General features: G+C 44.4%; 1 protein-coding gene across 5 annotated transcripts in view; it reads left to right on the top strand.

Moving 5' to 3' along the window:
- GRAMD4 (GRAM domain containing 4) overlaps positions 1–19,337 on the top strand; it is a 110,404-nt gene that overhangs the window by 89,231 nt on the left and 1,836 nt on the right. For 4 of the 5 annotated variants that reach the window (XM_081929144.1, XM_081929145.1, XM_081929142.1 and 1 more), the window contains 10 exons: positions 1,048–1,096; positions 1,968–2,039; positions 3,707–3,750; positions 3,853–3,962; positions 5,424–5,578; positions 8,079–8,096; positions 13,132–13,279; positions 13,793–13,886; positions 16,717–16,801; positions 19,166–19,234. In XM_081929144.1, coding sequence (XP_081785270.1) covers positions 1,048–1,096; positions 1,968–2,039; positions 3,707–3,750; positions 3,853–3,962; positions 5,424–5,578; positions 8,079–8,096; positions 13,132–13,279; positions 13,793–13,886; positions 16,717–16,801; positions 19,166–19,234 — 844 coding nt within the window. The remainder of the gene's footprint in view (positions 1–1,047; positions 1,097–1,967; positions 2,040–3,706; positions 3,751–3,852; positions 3,963–5,423; positions 5,579–8,078; positions 8,097–13,131; positions 13,280–13,792; positions 13,887–16,716; positions 16,802–19,165; positions 19,235–19,337) is intronic. The other variant, XM_081929143.1, reaches the window with a different exon arrangement.

Raw genomic sequence — 19,337 nt, 5'->3', positions numbered from 1 at the left:
GGGGAACACTGGATTAGATGCTCCTCGTGGTCTCTTCCAACTCGTATGATTCTGTGGTTCTATATCATCTGCCAGACTTCCTAGGGAGAAGCAATTTGCCACAACTGCAGCTCCTCTGCAGGTTGTAGCAGAGGGAAGGGAACTCTACAGAACGTTGATTTTTGAGACAAGTCCCCACCCAGAACATTATTCTAAAAGCAGGAAAAGTGACGATGCAAATCTACTGAACATGACAGTTTCTGCCTGTGTGCCATCAGATTCTTACATCAACACAGGTCTAATAAACTTGTGCAGGAACTGAAATTGCTTCAGCATCAGCAAGCACATTTCATCCTGTTCACTGAGTCCCTGAAGCCCTCTTCACACGTTTGTTGTGCTTAGGGAACCTCCATTTTTGCATGTCTTCTCCACTTCTGGAGAAGGTGGATGTCTGCAGAAAGGAACCTCTTGCAGGGTTCCCAGTTCCATGTGGACATTCAGGACCCAGCACTGTGCTCCTGATGAACTTTGTACCGACGAAACCCGCCTCCTGTGAAGTGGGCTAGTTTTATTTACATGCAGGAAGGCTAAAATGCCAAGTATCATATTTTTTTTGTTAACAACCAGCAGAATGCTAATCCCTAATTAAAAAGCCAAATGCAGTAATCTACACAGAATGGATATTATTTGTGTAGGAACGTTCTTGCAATGCCATAATTACTGCCGATTGTCAAAGGATTGATGAGTGTGGGTTGTTGTTTTTTTTAATGTTAATTATGGCTTTGTGTAGTTGATAGGGTGTTTGGTTGGTTAAGAACAAACATAAGCATTATTTACATACTTGTAATCTATGGTAGTCTTTTGAATATTCAAGACCATATGATTCTGTGAGGCTGCATGACACAAACTGGGTGGTTGCATTTGGGGGAAATAATTAAAATAGATCTGAAAAGATGTTGTCTGCTACCCACACGAGTTGCTTTTTTTAAGCATTACTTTTACTCTGTGAACTGAGCCTTATGGAAAAGCTAGTCCGTTTAATTAAAGTGTTTTTCTTTTTATTTTTAGAGGGTGGAGAATACAGTGGAGTATTGTGCCTGAAGTTTCTGAGCCCATTGTAAGTCCAAATAATTCTAGATACGTTTTATCTATTTTGCTCATTGTAATCATTGACTCTACCAGCTTTTTATGATTAGTATTCAGGGATGTTGCGCCACAAACTTCCCTTTATGCTTTTCATTGAAAACTCAAATATTGCACTTAGCAACACACCACTGAAGGCATCGAGTCATGAGAAAATGGCTTTCACAGTGGACGCTCGGGGTGCGAACGTGATCCGTGCGGAATGCACGTTCGCAACCTGCAGCGGCGCATCTACGCACGCGCGGGTTGCGATTCGGCACTTCTGTGCATGCGCAAAGCACGATTTAGCGCTTCTGCACATGCGTGACCGCCATAACCCAGAAGTAACCCGTTCCAGTACTTCCAGGTTTTGGCAGTCCACAACCCAGAAAAACGTAACCTGAAGTGTCTGTAACCCGAGGTATGACTGTGAATAGTTTTCCAGAGCTGCTTTATTCTGAAAGTCTATAACTGGGGAGGTTAATTCCCTTGAGGCAGTTCTCCAAGCAAACTTTGCTGCCCTCAGCCAAGAGCCCGTGCTGTTCTCATCATCCCTGGTCATTGGCCATGCCAACTGGGGTTCATGAAAGTTGTAGTCCAATCACATTTGAAGGGCCACAGGTTCCCAGTCCCGAGTATAGACTATAGGCTTGTGGTCCATGTAATGGAATGCACTTCCATTTAAAAAATAGATATATTTCCGTAGAAAACTGGACATCTGGTTCTTTATGGGGAGAGAATGCTTGCATGGTGGAAAATTCAGTCACGCGAGCCCCAAGCACAGGCACAGCCCTAAGCTGATTTTTGCTTAAAAGGTGAAGGGCATGTAAAAAAATCTTGTTGCCTCGTTTCTGGTCTTCTTTCAGGAACCTCCAAAGGAAGATCTAACAGTGTCAGAAAAATTCCAGCTTGTTCTGGACGTGGCACAAAAAGCACAGGTAATGTAACCCCTGGCGCCTCCCGCTGGAAGGATTTGTGGGTAAGATCTCAGATTGGTGCATAACACAAGTTTTCTTGTCAGCTCCCAGATCTGTTCTTTGTGGTCTGTATTTGCCGGTGCCAACCTAGTTGCATCCCATGAAACACCTCTGAGGAGCATCTTTCTCAGCAGGCTTCTTAGTCAGACGCCTGGCTTTTGCTATCTGCCGTACTTTTCCGTCTATAAGATGCCCCCATGTATAAGACACCCCCTATTTTTGGGGACTCAAATTTTAGAAAATATGGGGGGGAGATGGCTCGGGCTTTTGGGGGGGGTTTGCCAAAAATTGCCCGCTTGCCACGGGAACAGCCAATCGCAAACAGACCCTTCCCCAGCAAAAAAACCTCTGAGAAAAGACTGAGAAAAGCTGTCCGCTGGCAATCGCGCGCTTCCCAGAACAGCAGCCGCCAATCGCGGCAGCGACAGCCAATCCACAGCAGTGTTTGCTGCAGAAGCCAATCACCAACCCAATTAGAGAAGCAGCAGCCAATCCAAAGCAGCTCTTCTAGCAGCCAACAATCATCGCTGACAAGCTCCTACTCGCAGCTGCAGCCAATCACACCGTCCACCCCATTCACTATCCATGTATAAGACGAGGCACAGTTTTGAACATGATTTTAGAGTAAAAAAAACCCTTGTCTTATACACGTAAATGTACTGTATATGTATTTCTTAGCTACTGAGGGCTGCCGCCCAGTAAATTCATTTCTGAACTGAGAATTAAACCCAAATCTTTTGGTGACTCTGACCTGTGCACCCTCATTGAAGAGAGTTAGCTTGGCCCACGTGAAAAATCAGTTTCAGAAGACTCTTTTCTTCTTGTCTTCATGCCGCAATATTGCCTCTTGCAATGCGTAGACCGTACAGCGTTTGAAATGTTAGTGGCAGATGAAATTGATGGAATATGCAGAAGTGGCTAAACTTAACTTGTAGAATAAGAGGCCAGGAAGAAAGTTTTTTGCTTTTTTTAAAGGAAGATTGGAAAAGGTTTGTAGGATACTTGAACAATTAAAGGCGTTAGCAGGGTTAGAGTAAATTCAGCAGCAGAAAGAAAACTGATATAAAATGGAAATAATACGGCTTAATTGGAATATGCAGCAGAAATGGGTAACTAAAATGAACCATGGAAGGTGGGGGTGCGGAGGAAGTTGATGCCAAATGTATGATTGATATTTTGGTAAATGTGCAAACTTTGTAAAAACAAAACAAAACACAAGACACAAAAACCAACAACCACTAAATAAAAAAGGGGGGGGGGAGTTCAACGTTAGTGTAAATGCGGTCATTTTCCCTGCAGTCATTTCCAGTGTTCAAGGGATGTTTTCAGCGTTCTCAAAACAGCAATCTTTTTACACAGGATTCGCAATTCTGCCCATTGGGCAATCTGTAGTTTATGGTTCCTAAAATACAAGGCACCGGGGGGGGGGGGGAGCAAGCAGCAATTTCTGGAATGTGAAGATTTTATGAGTGCCATACTTGTGACTGGAATAAAGATTTTCTTCCACCTTTGCAATGAGATGGAACTGATTTAAAATTTAAAACGATGGCTTTATACCCAGAATAGAACTTTAACTTAAGTTGCACTGCGATATATTCTGAGCTGACATTCGCCTATTTCGATTGCAGAATTTGTTTGGCAAGATGTCAGATATACTGGAAAAAATCAAAAAGTGAGTTTTAAATGTATTTATTTTCAGCATATTTGAATGGGGAAGAGAGAACAAAGTGCCGCAATGTCTCACTTATTTCTCTGTTCCTTTTCCCTTTCACAGCTTGTTTATGTGGGTGCAGCCTGAAGTTACGCAAAAGCTGTACATTGCTCTGTGGGCGGCGTTTATAGCATCCTGCTGTATTCCGTACAGGATCATCGGCCTTTCAATGGGTAACACTTTTCAGATTTCTTGCCGCTCTCTGTGGTCCTAGAAGCTCACATCTATCTTGACCAGGACCAAGTTTCCATTATGAGCCATTAATTGGGCATGCTTAAAAAAATACATGCGTGGTGCCAGACTTGCTTGGAGATGGATGTAAGGTAAAGGACCCCTGGATGGTTACGTTCAGTCAAAGGCGACTATGGGGTTGCAGCGCTCATCTCGCTTTCAGGCTGAGGGAGCCAGTGTTTGTCCATAGACAGCTTTCCGGGTCATGTGGTTAGCATGAATAAACCGCTTCTGGCGCAACCTGACGGAAACCAGAGTACACGGAAACACCGTTTACTTTCCCGCTGCAACAGTACCTATTTATCTACTTGCACTGGTGTGCTTTCGAACTGCTAGGTTGGCAGAAGCTGGGGCAGAGCAATGAGAGCTCAACCCGTCGCGGGGATTCGAACTGCTGACCTTCCAATCGGCAAGCCCAAGAGGCTCTGTGGTTTAGACCACAGCACCACCCGCGTCCCATAGATGCATGTAACCCCTTCTGAGAATAATTTATTTTAAATGCTTCTAGAACCATCCTCTCAATATGGCTTACAAATAAAATTAAAGCATAAAATCATTAAGCTGGCCATATAAACAACCATACAGCACAGAAAATGCTAGCATACAGTACACAGCAATATCCAAACTTGAAGTGATAGAGGGCAGCTAGTAATTTCAATTATGTTTTGGGTTTTTTGCCTGCCCACGGTGGGTTATAACATTGTAAGGAATACAATTTAAAACCACCCACCCCAAACAGGCCTGCATTAATTAACTCTTTCCAGATAGGTCATGGAAACCTTATTTTTCAGCTGTCAAGATGGCCAAGGTAAAGAGGTCCATAGCTGCACCGCTGCTGCTGCTTTGCTGTAAATCAGCCTTAACTTCTGCTTTTGCAGTTGTGTGGCCACTTGAATTTCTAAGGCTCACATCTCTTGCAGACCCTATAGTTTCTGGCCTTTTATTCAAGGGTTGAAGTACGGCGGTACCTCTGGTTGCGAACGGGATCCGTTCCGGAGGCCCATTCGCAACGTGAAAAGCCCGCAACTGCACAGGTGCGTGGCGCAATTTGGTGCTTGTGCACATGAATAAAGCACAATTTAGCGCTACCGCGCATGCACGAGTGGCGAAACCCAGAAGTAACCCTTTCCGGTACTTCTGGGTCGCCGCGGGTTGCCGCAACCTGAATAAACGTAACATGAAGCAAACATAACATGAGTTATGACTGTATCTTCGTTTTGGTTGTACAATGACTGTATCGATAGCACAATTCCGGTTAAGCTGATATTTCGCTGATAACCTTTCTTTTCTTTTCTTTTCTTTTCTTTCTTTCTTTCTTTCTTTCTTTCTTTCTTTCTTTCTTTCTTTCTTTCTTTCTTTCTTTCTTTCTTTCTTTCTTTCTTTCTTTCTTTCCAATTACATAGGACTTTATGCAGGAATCAAATTTTTCCTTATCGACTTTGTCTTCAAGCGGTGCCCGAGGCTACGAGCAAAGTACGATACCCCTTACATCATATGGTTAAACTTGCCCACAGATCCCCAGCTCAAAGAGAGAGCCAATGCTACAGTATCAAGACGGGTAAATAGAGTTTGATGTTTTGTTTTGTTCTGTTCTGTTTTCACGTAACCGAACGATATCCATTTGACTTCAGTGACTAGAGCACATAGAGGGGCTGGCTGGCTTTTAAGGCTGTGGACCCAATATGCACATACCAGTTGGATTTGAATAGTTGACAACTCCCCCACTTAAAAAGCAGAAGGCCCCGTGAATGTAGATATTGGGTGCTCCAAGACTAACGGGTGACGTTCTAAACCCCAAGGGTCATCTAGACCAACCCCCTGCAAATCACTCACAGCATAGGATAGTAGTCGTGATCCCAGTCTCACTCAGTCGTGAGAATATAACACAGCAAATATAATCCCCACCAAGTCCTTAGCGATTGTACACACCCTCAGGAATTCTGATCTTGCCCACAGCCATTGCTTAATGGCAGACTTCTTCTTCTTCTTCTTCTTCTTCTTCTTCTTCTTCTTCTTCTTCTTCTTCTTCTTCTTCTTCTTCTTCTTCTTCTACTATGACCATGGTAAAGGAACAGGGGCAGGTCAACTGTTTTTGCTCAGTTTCTAGCAGTGTGTATTCGTCTATTGAGATTTACAGCTTGCCCTTCGTTCAAAGATACCAGGGAGGGTTAAGTACAATTTTGAAACCCAGATTAAGGCAATTACATGATTTAAAACGTCGCCTGACCCCAAGTATTATGCGTTGAGTGTCTGAACTTTGAAGTCTCCTCTTATGAGACCTCAGTTGAATCAAGGGCCGATTCAAAACATTCGGATAAAAAAATAAGAGATACAGCAGCAGGCCTGTCAGAATTTTACCAATCAGATGACAGGTTTTCTTGTTTTGAAAACATAGCAGCTGTGGAGAACCTCAGAGAGCGGTCATTTCCCATCTAAGTGCTAAGATCTGAGATAAAGGCTCTCTTGTCCCTGATCTTAGCGCTGTGGTGCTTAGCACTGAGATTTGAGATAAACCTCTGCCTGCTGCCGCTTGTGGTCTAAGAGCAGGCAGGCACTTATCTCCAATCTTAGTGTGAAAAGCGCCACAGCGCTAAGATTGCAGAAGAGAAAAACACTGCCTGCTCTTTTGCCGGTTCTTCCTTTGCATCTCAGTTTGAATTTAAAAAAGAATCTTCCTTTGTAGCTGTGACTTTAAAAATGATGATGATGATGATGATCTGGCTAGGTTTTCCCAGCCACACTGGGCGGCTCCCAATAGAATTAAAAGCACAATAAAACATCAAACACTAAAAACTTCCCTAAACAGGGCTGCCTTCAGATGTCTTCTGTTTATTTATCTCCTTGACATCTGATGGGAGGGCATTCCACAGGGCGGGCATCACCACCGAGAAGGCCATCTACCTGGAACCCTATAACTTTGCTTCTCTCAGTGAGGAAACTTCCAGAAGGCCCTTAAAGCTGGACCTCAGTGTCCGGGCAGAACGATGGGGGTGGAGACACTCCTTCAGGTATACTGAGCCGAGGCCTTCCAGGGCTTTAAAGGTCAGCACCAGCACTTTGAATTGTGCTTGGAAACGTACTGGGAGCCAATGTGGGTTTTTCCGGACTGGTGTTATGTGGTCTTGACAGCCGCTCCCAGTCACCAATCTAGCTGCTGCATTCCGGATTTGTTACAGTTTCCGGGTCACCTTCAAAGGTAGCCCCACGTAGAGTGCATTGCAGTAGTCCGAGCGGGAGATAACCAGAGCATGCATCACTCTGGTGAGACAGTCTGCGGGCAGGTAGGGTCTCAGCCTGAGTACCAGATGGAGCAGGTAGACAGCTGCCCTGTCTTCGAATCGCCTGACGTCACATGTAAAAACGGCCCCTGGAATCTGGCTGGATCCAGTTCTCTATCCCTACAATAAAGAATCCAGCATGTTCTTGCATACGGAGTGCGCAGTACTTCATTCAAAGTCTTCTCCCTGAATTTCTCAAAGGTGCAAGCCTTCTACATTCCAGCGACACTTTTGATCTGACAGAGCCTTCAACTGCTTTTTCCCACCCATAATTTTACGTGGTCCAGTCACGAGGGGGTTGTATCGCACTCTTTTTCTGAATGTTCAGCTTTTCTTCAGTTGAGCTGCTTTGCCGATATGCATATATTCTTTTTGTTTGGTCTATCAAAGGAATCTATGGAGAACTCATTATCTACATTACACCGAATTAACCTTCTGCCGTACTTTCTCAGCTAATACCAAATTATAAACAAAATGAAGTGCAAAGTTACACCCACTGTTAAACAGATTAAGAGCCAGAAATGGTAAATCTAGTTAAGGGCTAATTTAATTTTAATGGATTGAAAATATATGCTCTAACCACTGATACATTGGAGTAATTTTTTTTTTCCTTTTCCCTTTAAGATTGCAATCATTGTGTGTAGTCTTTTGGAATGTACAACCTTGCAACTTCACTCAGTTCATGTTTTTTATTCTGTATATTATACAGTTAAATAGATTTCGCTTTTTTCTTTTGTCACTGTCACATTTGTGTTTGTTTGTTTTTTCCTTTCCTGCTAGCTGTCAGGGCATGAAAAGGTACGGATCTTAGCGTGCAACACTTTCTTTCTTTCAATTGGATCATTTGTGTTCATAATGAGCTGATGCCTTTTGTGTGTTTGTGTGTTTGTGTGTGTGTGTAAGCTTGTGTATTTAGTTAACAGCTACTTTGTATGTTTGTGTGTGTTGCATATATTTAATGGCTTGGTTTTAATTTGTAGTTTCTTGGAAATGCATAGTAAGTGTGGCTCCTGCTAGCTGAATGATCTTGAATTAATTGTGTGCAATAATATTTCCAGATCTAGTCGAAGGAGTTATTTTGATGTGCTTGTTAAATGCCGTCTAGCGAAAGGATCCTGTTCTGATGTTCAGAGTCAGACAGAATTATGTGAGGGAGATTGGGGACAGATATGCTATCTCCAGCTATGGCAGTGGTGGCCAAACTTGGCCCTCCAGCTGTTTTGGGACTACAACTCCCATCATTCCTAACCACTGGTCCTGTTAGCTAGGGATGATGGGAGTTGTAGTCCAAAAAACAGCTGGAGGTACAAGTTTAGCCACCACTGAGCTATGGGGAGTTGGAAGTGACACTCTTCAGTGCAGAGCCTGTCCTACACCTGAAGGCTCTCTCTATTATTATTATTATTATTATTATTATTATTATTATTATTATTATATAAATTTCTATGCCACCTTTCATACGATATCAAAACACAAAAATACAGTATATTTCACTTTATAAGACACATTTTCCCCCTCCTAAAAAGTAAGCGGAAATGTGTGTGTGTCTTATGGAGCGAATGGAAAACCCCCCAAGAGCCGTGCTCCCTTTAAAGAGCGTGCGGCTCTTGCGGAGGTGGGGGGAGGGACAGAGCACATGGCTCTGTCCTTTCCCCCATCTCCCGCCAAAGCCCCCAAGAGCCGCGTTCCCTTTCACGAGCCATGTGGAGTGTGTGTGTGGCCCTTGGGGGCCTGCAAGCGCCACACACATGCTCCACGCGGCTCGTGAAAGGGAGCGCTGATCAGAGCCTGGGATGCATACAGGCTTTGCTCAGCGCTCCCTTTAAAGAATATTTTTTTCCTTGCATCCCCCCCCCCAAAAAAAAACCAACTAGGTGCGTCTTATGGTCAGGTGCATCTTATGGAGCGAAAAATACGGTGCATAGAATCTTACCACTTTTGACTTCTTGTGGAGGAGGCATATGAAAAAGGGCCTCAGAAGATGATCACATGGTCTAGGTTGGTTCATATGGGGAGAGGTGGTCCTTGAGGTACAGGATTTGGAACCGTGGAAGATCAGCATTCTGAATTGCACCGATTATAGGTTTTTGCTTCAGAGCTAGCCCTCCAATTTTGGGAGGACAAACCAAGCAGGGGATCCAAGCGAGAGAATCCAAAACAGGAGGCAATAATTAAGGGCCACATGCTTGTTCATGTCCTCTCCTCCTCTGGCTGGCATCCAAGGGACAGGGCTTTTTTCAGGCGGAACTCGCCGGAACTCAGTTCCGGTCCCTCTCAGGTGGGCGCCATTGCCGTTCTGAGAGAACAAGGGGAGGCGGCGAGAAAAATGCCGCTGCCAGGAAGTCCGGAGCTCCAGTTGTCCGGCGGGTGCATGTGCCCATAATGCCCATAATGAGGGGTTGGAGTGCTTGAAAGGATTCAGAACCTTCTGGAAAACGCTTTGTGACGATGTGGAAGGACACTTGTTTACGCCTGACGTTTGGCATCGTGAGAAGCACGTTTTGAGGATCCACCTTATTTCCGTGATGACCTCCTGTTTTAGGCTGCTCTTGAGATGGTGTTTTAATCGTTTTAACTTGCCCTAGGACCTTAGGGCAAAGGGCACTCACTCACTCACTCAATCAATCAATCAATCAATAGGAACAGCAACATTGTAGTAGACTAATGGTATGCCCAGTTGTCCCCAATATGGCTGTTGGGGGATGTGTTTGGGTCATTCCATGCCAAATCACCTGATTTTAATACTCAGCTGTGCTCTCACAACCCAGATTTTCTTCAATAGAAATTTATGAGATAACCTCAAATTAATTTTTAAAGATTTTTTTTTTGTCCAAAGCTGGGCACAGGAGAATTTTTTTAAAAAAATCTATTTTTGCGTGAGTTAAGCCAGTGCAATTTCTGTGTCAATTTAGAAAAAAAAACCTGTTTCGCTTTATTTTTGAACCAATTGCGCTTATTTTGGTATCAAAATAAAGCTAATTTTGTTCTCTTTCAAAATAATGTACAAAAATTGTATTGAGTGCTACAGAAAAGGGTCGCCGACCATGCAAAGTGAATTTTAGCCATTTTGTACCTTGGTAGGTTCAATAAGCCATAACACGCAAACTAACACATGTATCATACTTTTTTTTTAGAATGGGCTACTATGAACTTGTTATGTTTTAAAAATAAGAAGGGTGGTTTTTTGTGGTTTTTGATTTGGCGTGGAATGACCTGTTCACCATATTCTCATTTCTCAGTTGCAATTCTACTGGAACTTTTTAAAAAAAGCTTTGCGTTAAAGATTGCAGTCCAGACAAGTTGAGATGGTCATATGATGTTGATGAAATGAATGTCTATCCCCCACCCCTCTCTCTCAGAGGAGCCCTGCGCAGCAAAGAAATCAGCAGGGTTTAAAGTGCATAACTGAAACATTCGAGCAGAATTTACTTAATTAGGAGTTATTGCGCCAGCTTTTAAGATGCCAATGGTTAAACAAAACTTTCACATTCCTTAGAGTTTGAGGGCGTAATATACGAGTGAACATCGAGATAGCAGCCTGAGTGTTCATTACACAATTTATTTTATTAAAAGCTGAGCAGATCTCTTTCCTTGCCAGGGCCAGGATGGCAGACCACATGGGAACGTCTTTTTATCATTTATTGCGATGACACCCTGCGGTTCGGCCCCGTTTTATCAGGGTGGCTTACAATAAAAGCACGCCTGAACAGCCCCTTGCTTGCACGTGCCGCTTAGGATCGCAGCCAGCCTTTAGTAAAATACAATACACCTGAAATGGCGCTGTTTCTGACTGAACGTCTGGCGCTGCATGTTCTCACTCTTTTCACTTTGTAAGACCTTTCTGCATTTAGAAAAAAAAAGTTTCTGCAAAATAGCTTCTCTTCCCGATGCACCAGATTTCTCAAGAGTTGTGACACATGGACACGCTCCACACAGACAGTACAGGAGCTTTCTAATACAGTGGTAGCTCGGTTTTCGATCGCCGAAAACCCGGAAGTCGATGCTTCCGCTTTCAAACGCGCCTCAGAAATAGAACAGCTCCCGCTGAGATTTTCCCCCAGTTTTCTCTATTGAATTTGCAGGCCGCCCTTTGTGCCTCAGTTTTCAGATGTTTCGGAAATCCGGAATGGATTACGTTCGAAAACCAAGGTACCACTGTACGCAGTTCACATGTCTGCAGTAAGAAGTGGTATAGTCCAGTTTTATTGTAAAGAGTAAGGTAAAGGTAAGGTAAAGGGACCCCTGACCATTAGGTCCAGTCGTGAACAACTCTGGGGTTGGCCGTTTTATTGGCCGAGGGAGCCGGCGTACAGCTTCCGGGTCATATGGCCAGCATGACTAAGACGCTACTGGCAAACCAAAGCGGCGCACAGAAACACCGTTTACCTTCCCGCCGGAATGGTACCTATTTATCTACTTGCACTTAGGGGTGCTTTTGAACTGCTAGGTTGGCAGGAGCAGGGACCGAGCAATGGTAGCTCACCCCGTTGCGGGGATTCGAACTGCCGACCTTCTGATCGGCAAGTCCTAGGCTCTGTGGTTTAACCCACAGCATCACCCGCATCCCAAAGTTTTATTGTACCACCTGATAATTCTGAATGGCTAGATTTCATCTAATTCTGGCTCACGTGGAGTAATAATAATAATAATAATAATAATAATAATAATAATTTATTATTTATACCCCGCCCATCTGGCTGGGCCTCCCCAGCCACTCTGGGCGGCTTCCATAGAAACCAAAAATACAGTAAAATATCACACATTAAAAACTTTCCTGAACAGGGCTGCCTTAAGATGTCTTCTGAATGACAGGTAGTTGTTTATTGCTTTGACATCTGCTGGAAGGGCGTTCCACAGGGCGGGCGCCACTACCGAGAAGGCCATATGCCTGGTTCCCTGTAGCTTTGCTTCTCGCAATGAGGGAACTGCCAGAAGGCCCTTGGCGCTGGACCTCAGCGTCCGGGCAGAATGATGGGGGTGGAGACGCTCCTTCAGGTATACTGGACCGAGGCTGTTTAGGGCTTTAAAGGTCAGCACCAACACTTTGAATTGTGCTCGGAAACGTACTGGGAGCCAATGTAGGTCTTTCAAGACCGGTGTTATATGGTCTCGGCGGCCGCTCCCAGTCACCAGTCTAGCTGCCGCATTCTGGATTAGTTGTAGTTTCCGAGTCACCTTCAAATGTAGCCCCACGTAGAGTGCATTGCAGTAGTTCAAGCGGGAGATAACCAGAGCATGCACCACTCTGGCGAGACAGTCCGCAGGCAGATAGGGTCTCAGCCTACGTACCAGATGGAGCTGGTAAACAGCTGCCCTGGACACAGATTTGACCTGTGCCTCCATGGACAGCTGTGAGTCCAAAATGACTCCCAGGCTGCGCACCTGGTCCTTCAGGGGCACAGTTACCCCATTCAGGACCAGGGAATCCTCCACACCTTCCCGCCTCCTCTCCCCTAAAAACAGTACTTCTGTCTTGTCAGGATTCAACCTCAATCTGTTAGCCGCCATCCATCCTCCAACCGCCTCCAGACACTCACACAAGACCTTCACTGCCTTCACTGGTTCTGATTTAAAAGAGAGGTAGAGCTGGGTATCATCCGCATTTTGATGAACACCACTCCCGACCTTTTACAACACTGGTCTACGTGGGCAAGACACACAGTTGTGTTGGGTATCAAGCCTTGGTTTTTTCCCCCTGCCATAAATGCACGTACTGAAGATTAAAGGCAGGATGTTGTTGTTTTTATAAGGATTGCATAAAATTGCAAAGCCGCCCCGTGCGCTTTATGCACCTGCCGTGCATTAACGGTAATCCAATTTTATTTCCTTGCAGCTTCAAACGGCAACGTCGCGAAGTTGCGTGGGCTCCAGCGCCCCGACGGGAGTAAGCAGAGACGACGACAGCAGCCGATTTCACACCACCAAGAGAGGCAACTTCTATGAAGTATTTAATCTGTCGGAAAACGAACGTCCTTTGTCAGGTAGCGGCGCATACGTAATACACGGGCGTTGGCCGTAAATAGAAGCGCATTTTTAAAAAAAGAATTGCGTGCAGTGCGGCGGTACTGAGAAAATGAACTGCCCTGTAATGTTATCTGCTGTTAGGTCCTGTGAGCAAGAGGCCAAATTAATTTTTTATCTGACATCCATAAGATTCTTTGAGCGAACCTGATGCCTGCCGCTTGGTTTGCCTTTTGTGGTAGCACGAATTTGAGAGGGCAGGAAAGGTTCATAATCCTGCGAGAGAAGTAACTTAACCCAGTTCTTGAAACAAATACTTCAGGGTTTAGAAAAAGTTTTGGTACGCATTCTGGAATTCTGGTACATGGCCTTGTTGCTTTTAAAGAAAGATTTGTCACCATAATTGAACAAAACATGTCCGTGTCCCGTTTTCTTTTTTGGGGGGGAAATGTCTTTTTCCTGGGCTGCCACTGTGAAGGTTTGGCCCCTCGATTTCTTGCATGAAGTATAATGTGTTTGTTTTCTTTTGACAGTGTGTGAGAATGGCTGGCGCTGCTGCTTAATTAACAGAGACAGGAAGATGCCCACAGACTACATTAGAAATGGAGTGCTTTACGTCACAGAAAAGTAAGTCTTTATGCGATTTGTAACGGAGTTTTCAGCCTGAGAAAAAATTGACTAACTGGGAGCACCAGCAGTTTTGTAAATTTCAAAGGGAAAAACACAGTGCAACTCCTTTTGCAAGTGCCATTAAACCAAGGGAGAAGGTTAAAGGTATTTCACACGTGTCACCGTAAATAAATGTAAGAAAAATATACACGGCGTGCAAACTAGCCCTCAGTGGATTTTCCCCCTCATGAGAATGCCAGAACTTGTTGCAACAGGATTCATTCACTGTTCACATGAGGTAGAACCAACTCATTAAATAGTAGGCGTCTCCTCAAGAAATAATAAGAGAGTTGGATTTAATGGGTCAGAAAGGTCACCCAAGTGTAGCTGTAATATCCTGGGTGCAATGAAGTTCTTTCTCAAAAGGTAAACAGCGTTTTTGTGCGCTCTGGCTTCCGTCATGGTGTTCCATTGCGCCAGAAGTGGGGTTTTTGTAAAAAAATAATTATTTATTTGGTTTTTCAAATTATAGTTTTACAATCAGATATCCAACATACATAATAAAAACAAGATTCCAAGGAATCTCCTGGACTTCCCTCCTCCCCTTTGTGGGTCCTATTGTTAATCCTCCTGCATCTTTTATAATAATCCAAATCTTTTACATCTCCATTATATCCAAAAATCATCATTAAATGGCAAGTGTTATTCCAATCCTACTCACGATTTTAACCGTTTACAATGGTCTAAGCTAAATTAAAAAATTTCCCCATTCCTTACTAAAATTTTGGTCTTCCTGATTTCTGATTCTTCCGGTCATTTTTGCCATTTGAGAATAATCCATCAACTTAATCTGCCATTCTTCTCTGGTTGGGACTTTATCTTTTTTCCATCTCTGGGCCAGTAACATCTGCGCAGCCGTGGTTGACCACGCCAGAAGTGGTTTAGTCATGCTGGCCACATGACCCGGAAAGTTGTCTGTGGACAAACGTCAGCTCCCTGGGCCTGAAGGCAAGATGAGCGCCGCAACCCCATAGTCACCTTTGACTGGACTTCACTGTCCAAGGGAAATTTACCTTTTTGATGGGATGCGGGTGACGCTGTGGTCTAAACCACTGAGCCTCTTGGGCTTGCCGATCGGAAGGTCGACGGTTTGAATCACTGCAATGAGGTGAGCTCCTGTTGCTCTGTCCCAGCTCCAGTCAACCTAGCAGTTCGAAAGCACACCAGTGCAAGTAGATAAATAGGTACCGCTCTGGTGGGAAGGTAAACAGCGTTTCTGTGCGCTCTGGCTTTTGTCACGGTCCTCTGTGTGCCAGAAGCGGTTTAGTCATGCTGGCCACATGACCTGGAAAGCTGTCTGTGGACAAACGCCGGCACCCTTGGCCTGAAAGCGGAGTTGAGTGCCGCACCCCATAGTCGCCTTTGACTGGTTTTAACCGTCCAGGGGTCCTTTAGCTTTTCCTTACCTTTCTCAAAAGTAGACAGGTAAAAGTGAAATGACCTGTAGTGGTTGGATTTCTGCAGTCTGAGGAGAAGTGCTTCAGACTTCGAACTCGGTGAACGTGATGTGTTTCTAGAATACGTTTTCTTGGTGCCATTCCATGCACATGTTAGGCAGATCTCGGAGTTCTACACATTCATATACTTCAGAATCAGAAGACGGAGGGCTGAGCCAAATGAACTTATAAGAAAAATTTATTGGCGTGAAAGGGGGCATTCTGGGAAGCTGAAATAATTTCTCCAGAAGCCTTTCTTTGTTACACCTGTGTGCTGGTGTTAGGCTACGTGACAGACAAAGCTCTCCAGGAAGTGTTGCTGCCATTCTAAAGTATTATTAAAGTGACATGTTATATGTCTGGCTCGATCCCAAGGGCTCTGCAAATTGCACTCATAGAAGAGTTGGGAATCTTAAACCTATCTCCTCCCCTGGGATTTTTTCCTCTGCTGGCTAATGCCAGGGCAAGTGAGTTGTTCTCCTGGCTGCCCCTCTATATGATAGATTAAAGTACACACCATAGAGCCCCAATATTCTCACCCCATAAACTTGCTGAAACCCCCTCACCGGCTCCTCCCAAGGCCACCACATGAGCCTCGTTGGCCCTGAACCAGGCCTCTTCTAATTTGGAACAGAAACAGCTTATTTTTGCTCTCACTAGAGTCACCCCTTAGCCAGAACTTATTTACGGTGTCACTCTTGCTAGGAAAAAGAGCATTTCAAAGCAAAAAAGCAGCACCCAAACTGTAGTCAGTTGAGCCTTATTTTGTGCTGGGTCGTTATTTGCCTTCACAGGGGTGAGAATATCCCCTTATTGCAAAAGGGGGTGTACTTTTACCTCATCTGTAATCTTCAATATTCCACAAAACAGACAGAGCTTCAAGTTATGGGTGATACCAAACATTGTCACACTCAGGGCAGGCCAATTGATTTCTGTGGGTATGTCAATCCTTTTTTTTAAAAAAAAAATCAACTAAAAGCCCCTAGTGGTGAGAAAGAGGATATTCCTGAGACTTGAATCTTTCCTGATGAATGGAAGCGATATATCTGTGTGGAATTCCTTATGGAAGGTTATTTAATATGTGCTGCTTCTAGCATTGTGTTTGCACATGTTTTGGTTGTAATGTCAGTGTATGATAGTCTCTAAAACTATATAGAGCTTAGTTGTTCGATTTGGTGTAACTGCTCTTTCATTTTTTCCCCCCCATTTGTCTGGCAATTTAATTATTCCTCGTTGATTTGCAAAGCTGTTTGTATTTAAACTAAAAATTGAAGTTAGTTGGCAAGGATTTGAATCATTTTGGTCCTCAAACATCTATATAATATGTAATGTTTTCCTTCCCTTTTGTCCAGTTATTTGTGCTTTGAAAGTTCCAAATCTGGTTCATCTAAAAGAAATAAAGTTATAAAGTTGACAGATATTACAGATATTCAAAAGGTAGGTCCATGGTGTCTGTTTAACATGCTGTTTTTAAATAATAAGGATGAAGGTTGCATTCCTGTATCTTGAGGCAAAACATTTGAACATCACATTGGCACCTAGATCCAGTCTCTGTACAGAGGTGGAAGCCCCTTCTGGTCATTGTTTTGTGTTTCTTTGTCATGATCTGTAGAACCTTCAGATCATGTGGATCTCCTTAGCGCAACAACTCTGAAATACTTGTCTGAGCTAACTAACCCAGGAACTACCTTTCCCAGCATATTTCTGGGCCATTGCAGATCCTGCCCTAGGAGCCATCCCCTAGGGACCTCCATAAAATATTTGAGGGGGCAGAGCTCCCCCAAAGTTGATGGCCATCGCCATTCAAATGATGAGTGTCTTGTGATTGATTATGCAATGTTTTATTCACACTGGACCCAAGTATGTGGGTGGTGCTGTGGTCTAAACCACTGAGCTTCTTGGGCTTGCCAATGAGAAGGCCGGTGGTTCGAATCCCTGCGACTGGGTGAGCTCCCGTTGTTCAGTCCCAGCTCCTGCCCACCTAGCAGTTTGAAAGCATGCCAGTACAAGTAGATGAATAGGCATCATTGCAGTGGGAAGGTAAATGGTGTTTCCGTGCATTCTGGCTTGCGTCATGGTCCTCTGTGCACCAGAAGCGGTTTTGTCATGCTGGCCACATGACCCGGAAAGCTGTCTGTGGACAAACGTCGGCTCTCTTGGCCTGAAAGCAAGATGAGTGCTGCAACCCCATAGTTGCCTTTGACTGGACTTAACTGCCATGAGGTCCTTTACGTTTTACCTTTTAGTACAGTGATGGGGAACTTTGGGCCTGAGAGCCAAATGGAGCCATCTAGGCCTCTCTGTTTAGCTCTGGGGACTCCTTCCCAGGCCACCCAAGCCTCACCAGCCCTGCTTTGGACTCTCCTTGAGAGTTTTGGCCTAGCTCTCCATACAAAAAGATACAAAAACTACCATACAAAAAGATACCTTTCATATGCCTAGCTCCACCTACTGCTCTGGTAACTTCAAGGTTAGATTACTGCAATGTGTTATACGTAGGGCTGCCTTTGAAGGCTGTTCAGAAACTCCAGCTGGTGCAAGTTGCTCACCGGAGCAAGACAGTTTGAGCATATTACACCGATCCTGGTCCAACTGCACTGGCTACCAATTAGCTTCCGGGCCCAATTCAAAGTGCTGGCTTTGACCTATGAAGCCTTAAATGGCTCAGGACCACAATACCTCAAGGACCGCCTCTTCCCATATGAACCTACGCGGACCCTGAGATCATCTTCTGAGGCCCTCCTTTGTGTGCCCCCTCCCAGAGAGGTTTAGAGGGTGGCAACATGAGAACAGGGCCTTCTCTGCAGTAGCTCCCCATCTGTGGAATGCTCACCTGGTGCCTTCATTATACACTTTTAGGTGCCAGGCAAAAACTTTTTAACTTTTTAACCAGGCCTTTTGTTGATCTGATTGACATCCTATACGATTTTAAAATGTTGCTCTTTGGGGGGGGGATTGTTATTGGGTTATTGCTTTTGGTTTGATTTTATATGTTGTGGTCTTGCTGTGAACCTCCCTGAGACCTCCAGGTATAGGGTATAGAGAGGCTGTCCAGGAGTGACAGTGGCCTTCAAGCCTGCAGAGGGGTTGTCCACCCCTCTCCTAGTATTATGATGTTACGATACGATGCGATATCTTTATTGTCATTGTCCCTTGTGGAACAATGAAATTGAAAAACTACATAAAACTACATAAAAACTACATAAAACATTCAAAACCCCCTAAAAACTCTAAAACCCCATTTTAAAATACACTATACTACAGAGACCCCTTATGCTGCGTTTAGAACCAGAATTGCATTAACGTAGAAACTGCTTTTCAGGCGGCTAGTCCTGGCCTTTATTACCCTGTACCTTCTTCCAGAAGGCAGAAGCTGAAAGAGATCATTTCCGGGGTGCGTACTATCATGTGCTATCTCTGCCACTTTCTTATGGCACCTGGCAGCATAGATTTGATCTAAGGTGGGAAGAGTGCACCCGATAATTCTCTCTGCAGTCTTTACAACCCTGGATAGCATTGTTTTTCCCTGGCCATGCAGCCCCCAAACCACACGCACAGAAGGCATAAGTTAGTACGCTCTTCACAGTGCAATGGTAGAATGCCATCAACAGGTCCTTTGAGAGATTGTTTTTCCGGAGGATTCTCAGAAAATATAACCTCTGCTGATGTTCTTGTTTTAATGCCCTCCCTTTTGTGCTATCGACCTGAGAAGGTCTCCAGCCCTGGCCAGATTGGAGCCTTTCCCATGTTGCCTCCACCGGTTCAGTATTTAAATATTTCCTTTTTCTTTCTTCTTTTCAGTACAAAGTGCTTTCCGTCCTTCCCGGATCCGGAATGGGGATTGCGGTATCAACGCCGTCTACGCAAAAAGTGAGCAAGCAAATAAAAGGATCTTAACGTGTATTGCACCATCAATTCTGCCGGCTGAAATATTAATGCTCTGATGACCTTGTCTGTTTTTGGAGCACTTAAC

Source organism: Podarcis melisellensis, assembly GCF_964234715.1.
Source record: "Podarcis melisellensis genome assembly, chromosome: 10".
Lineage (NCBI taxonomy): Eukaryota > Metazoa > Chordata > Lepidosauria > Squamata > Lacertidae > Podarcis > Podarcis melisellensis.
This window is presented reverse-complemented; position numbering and strand designations above follow the sequence as displayed.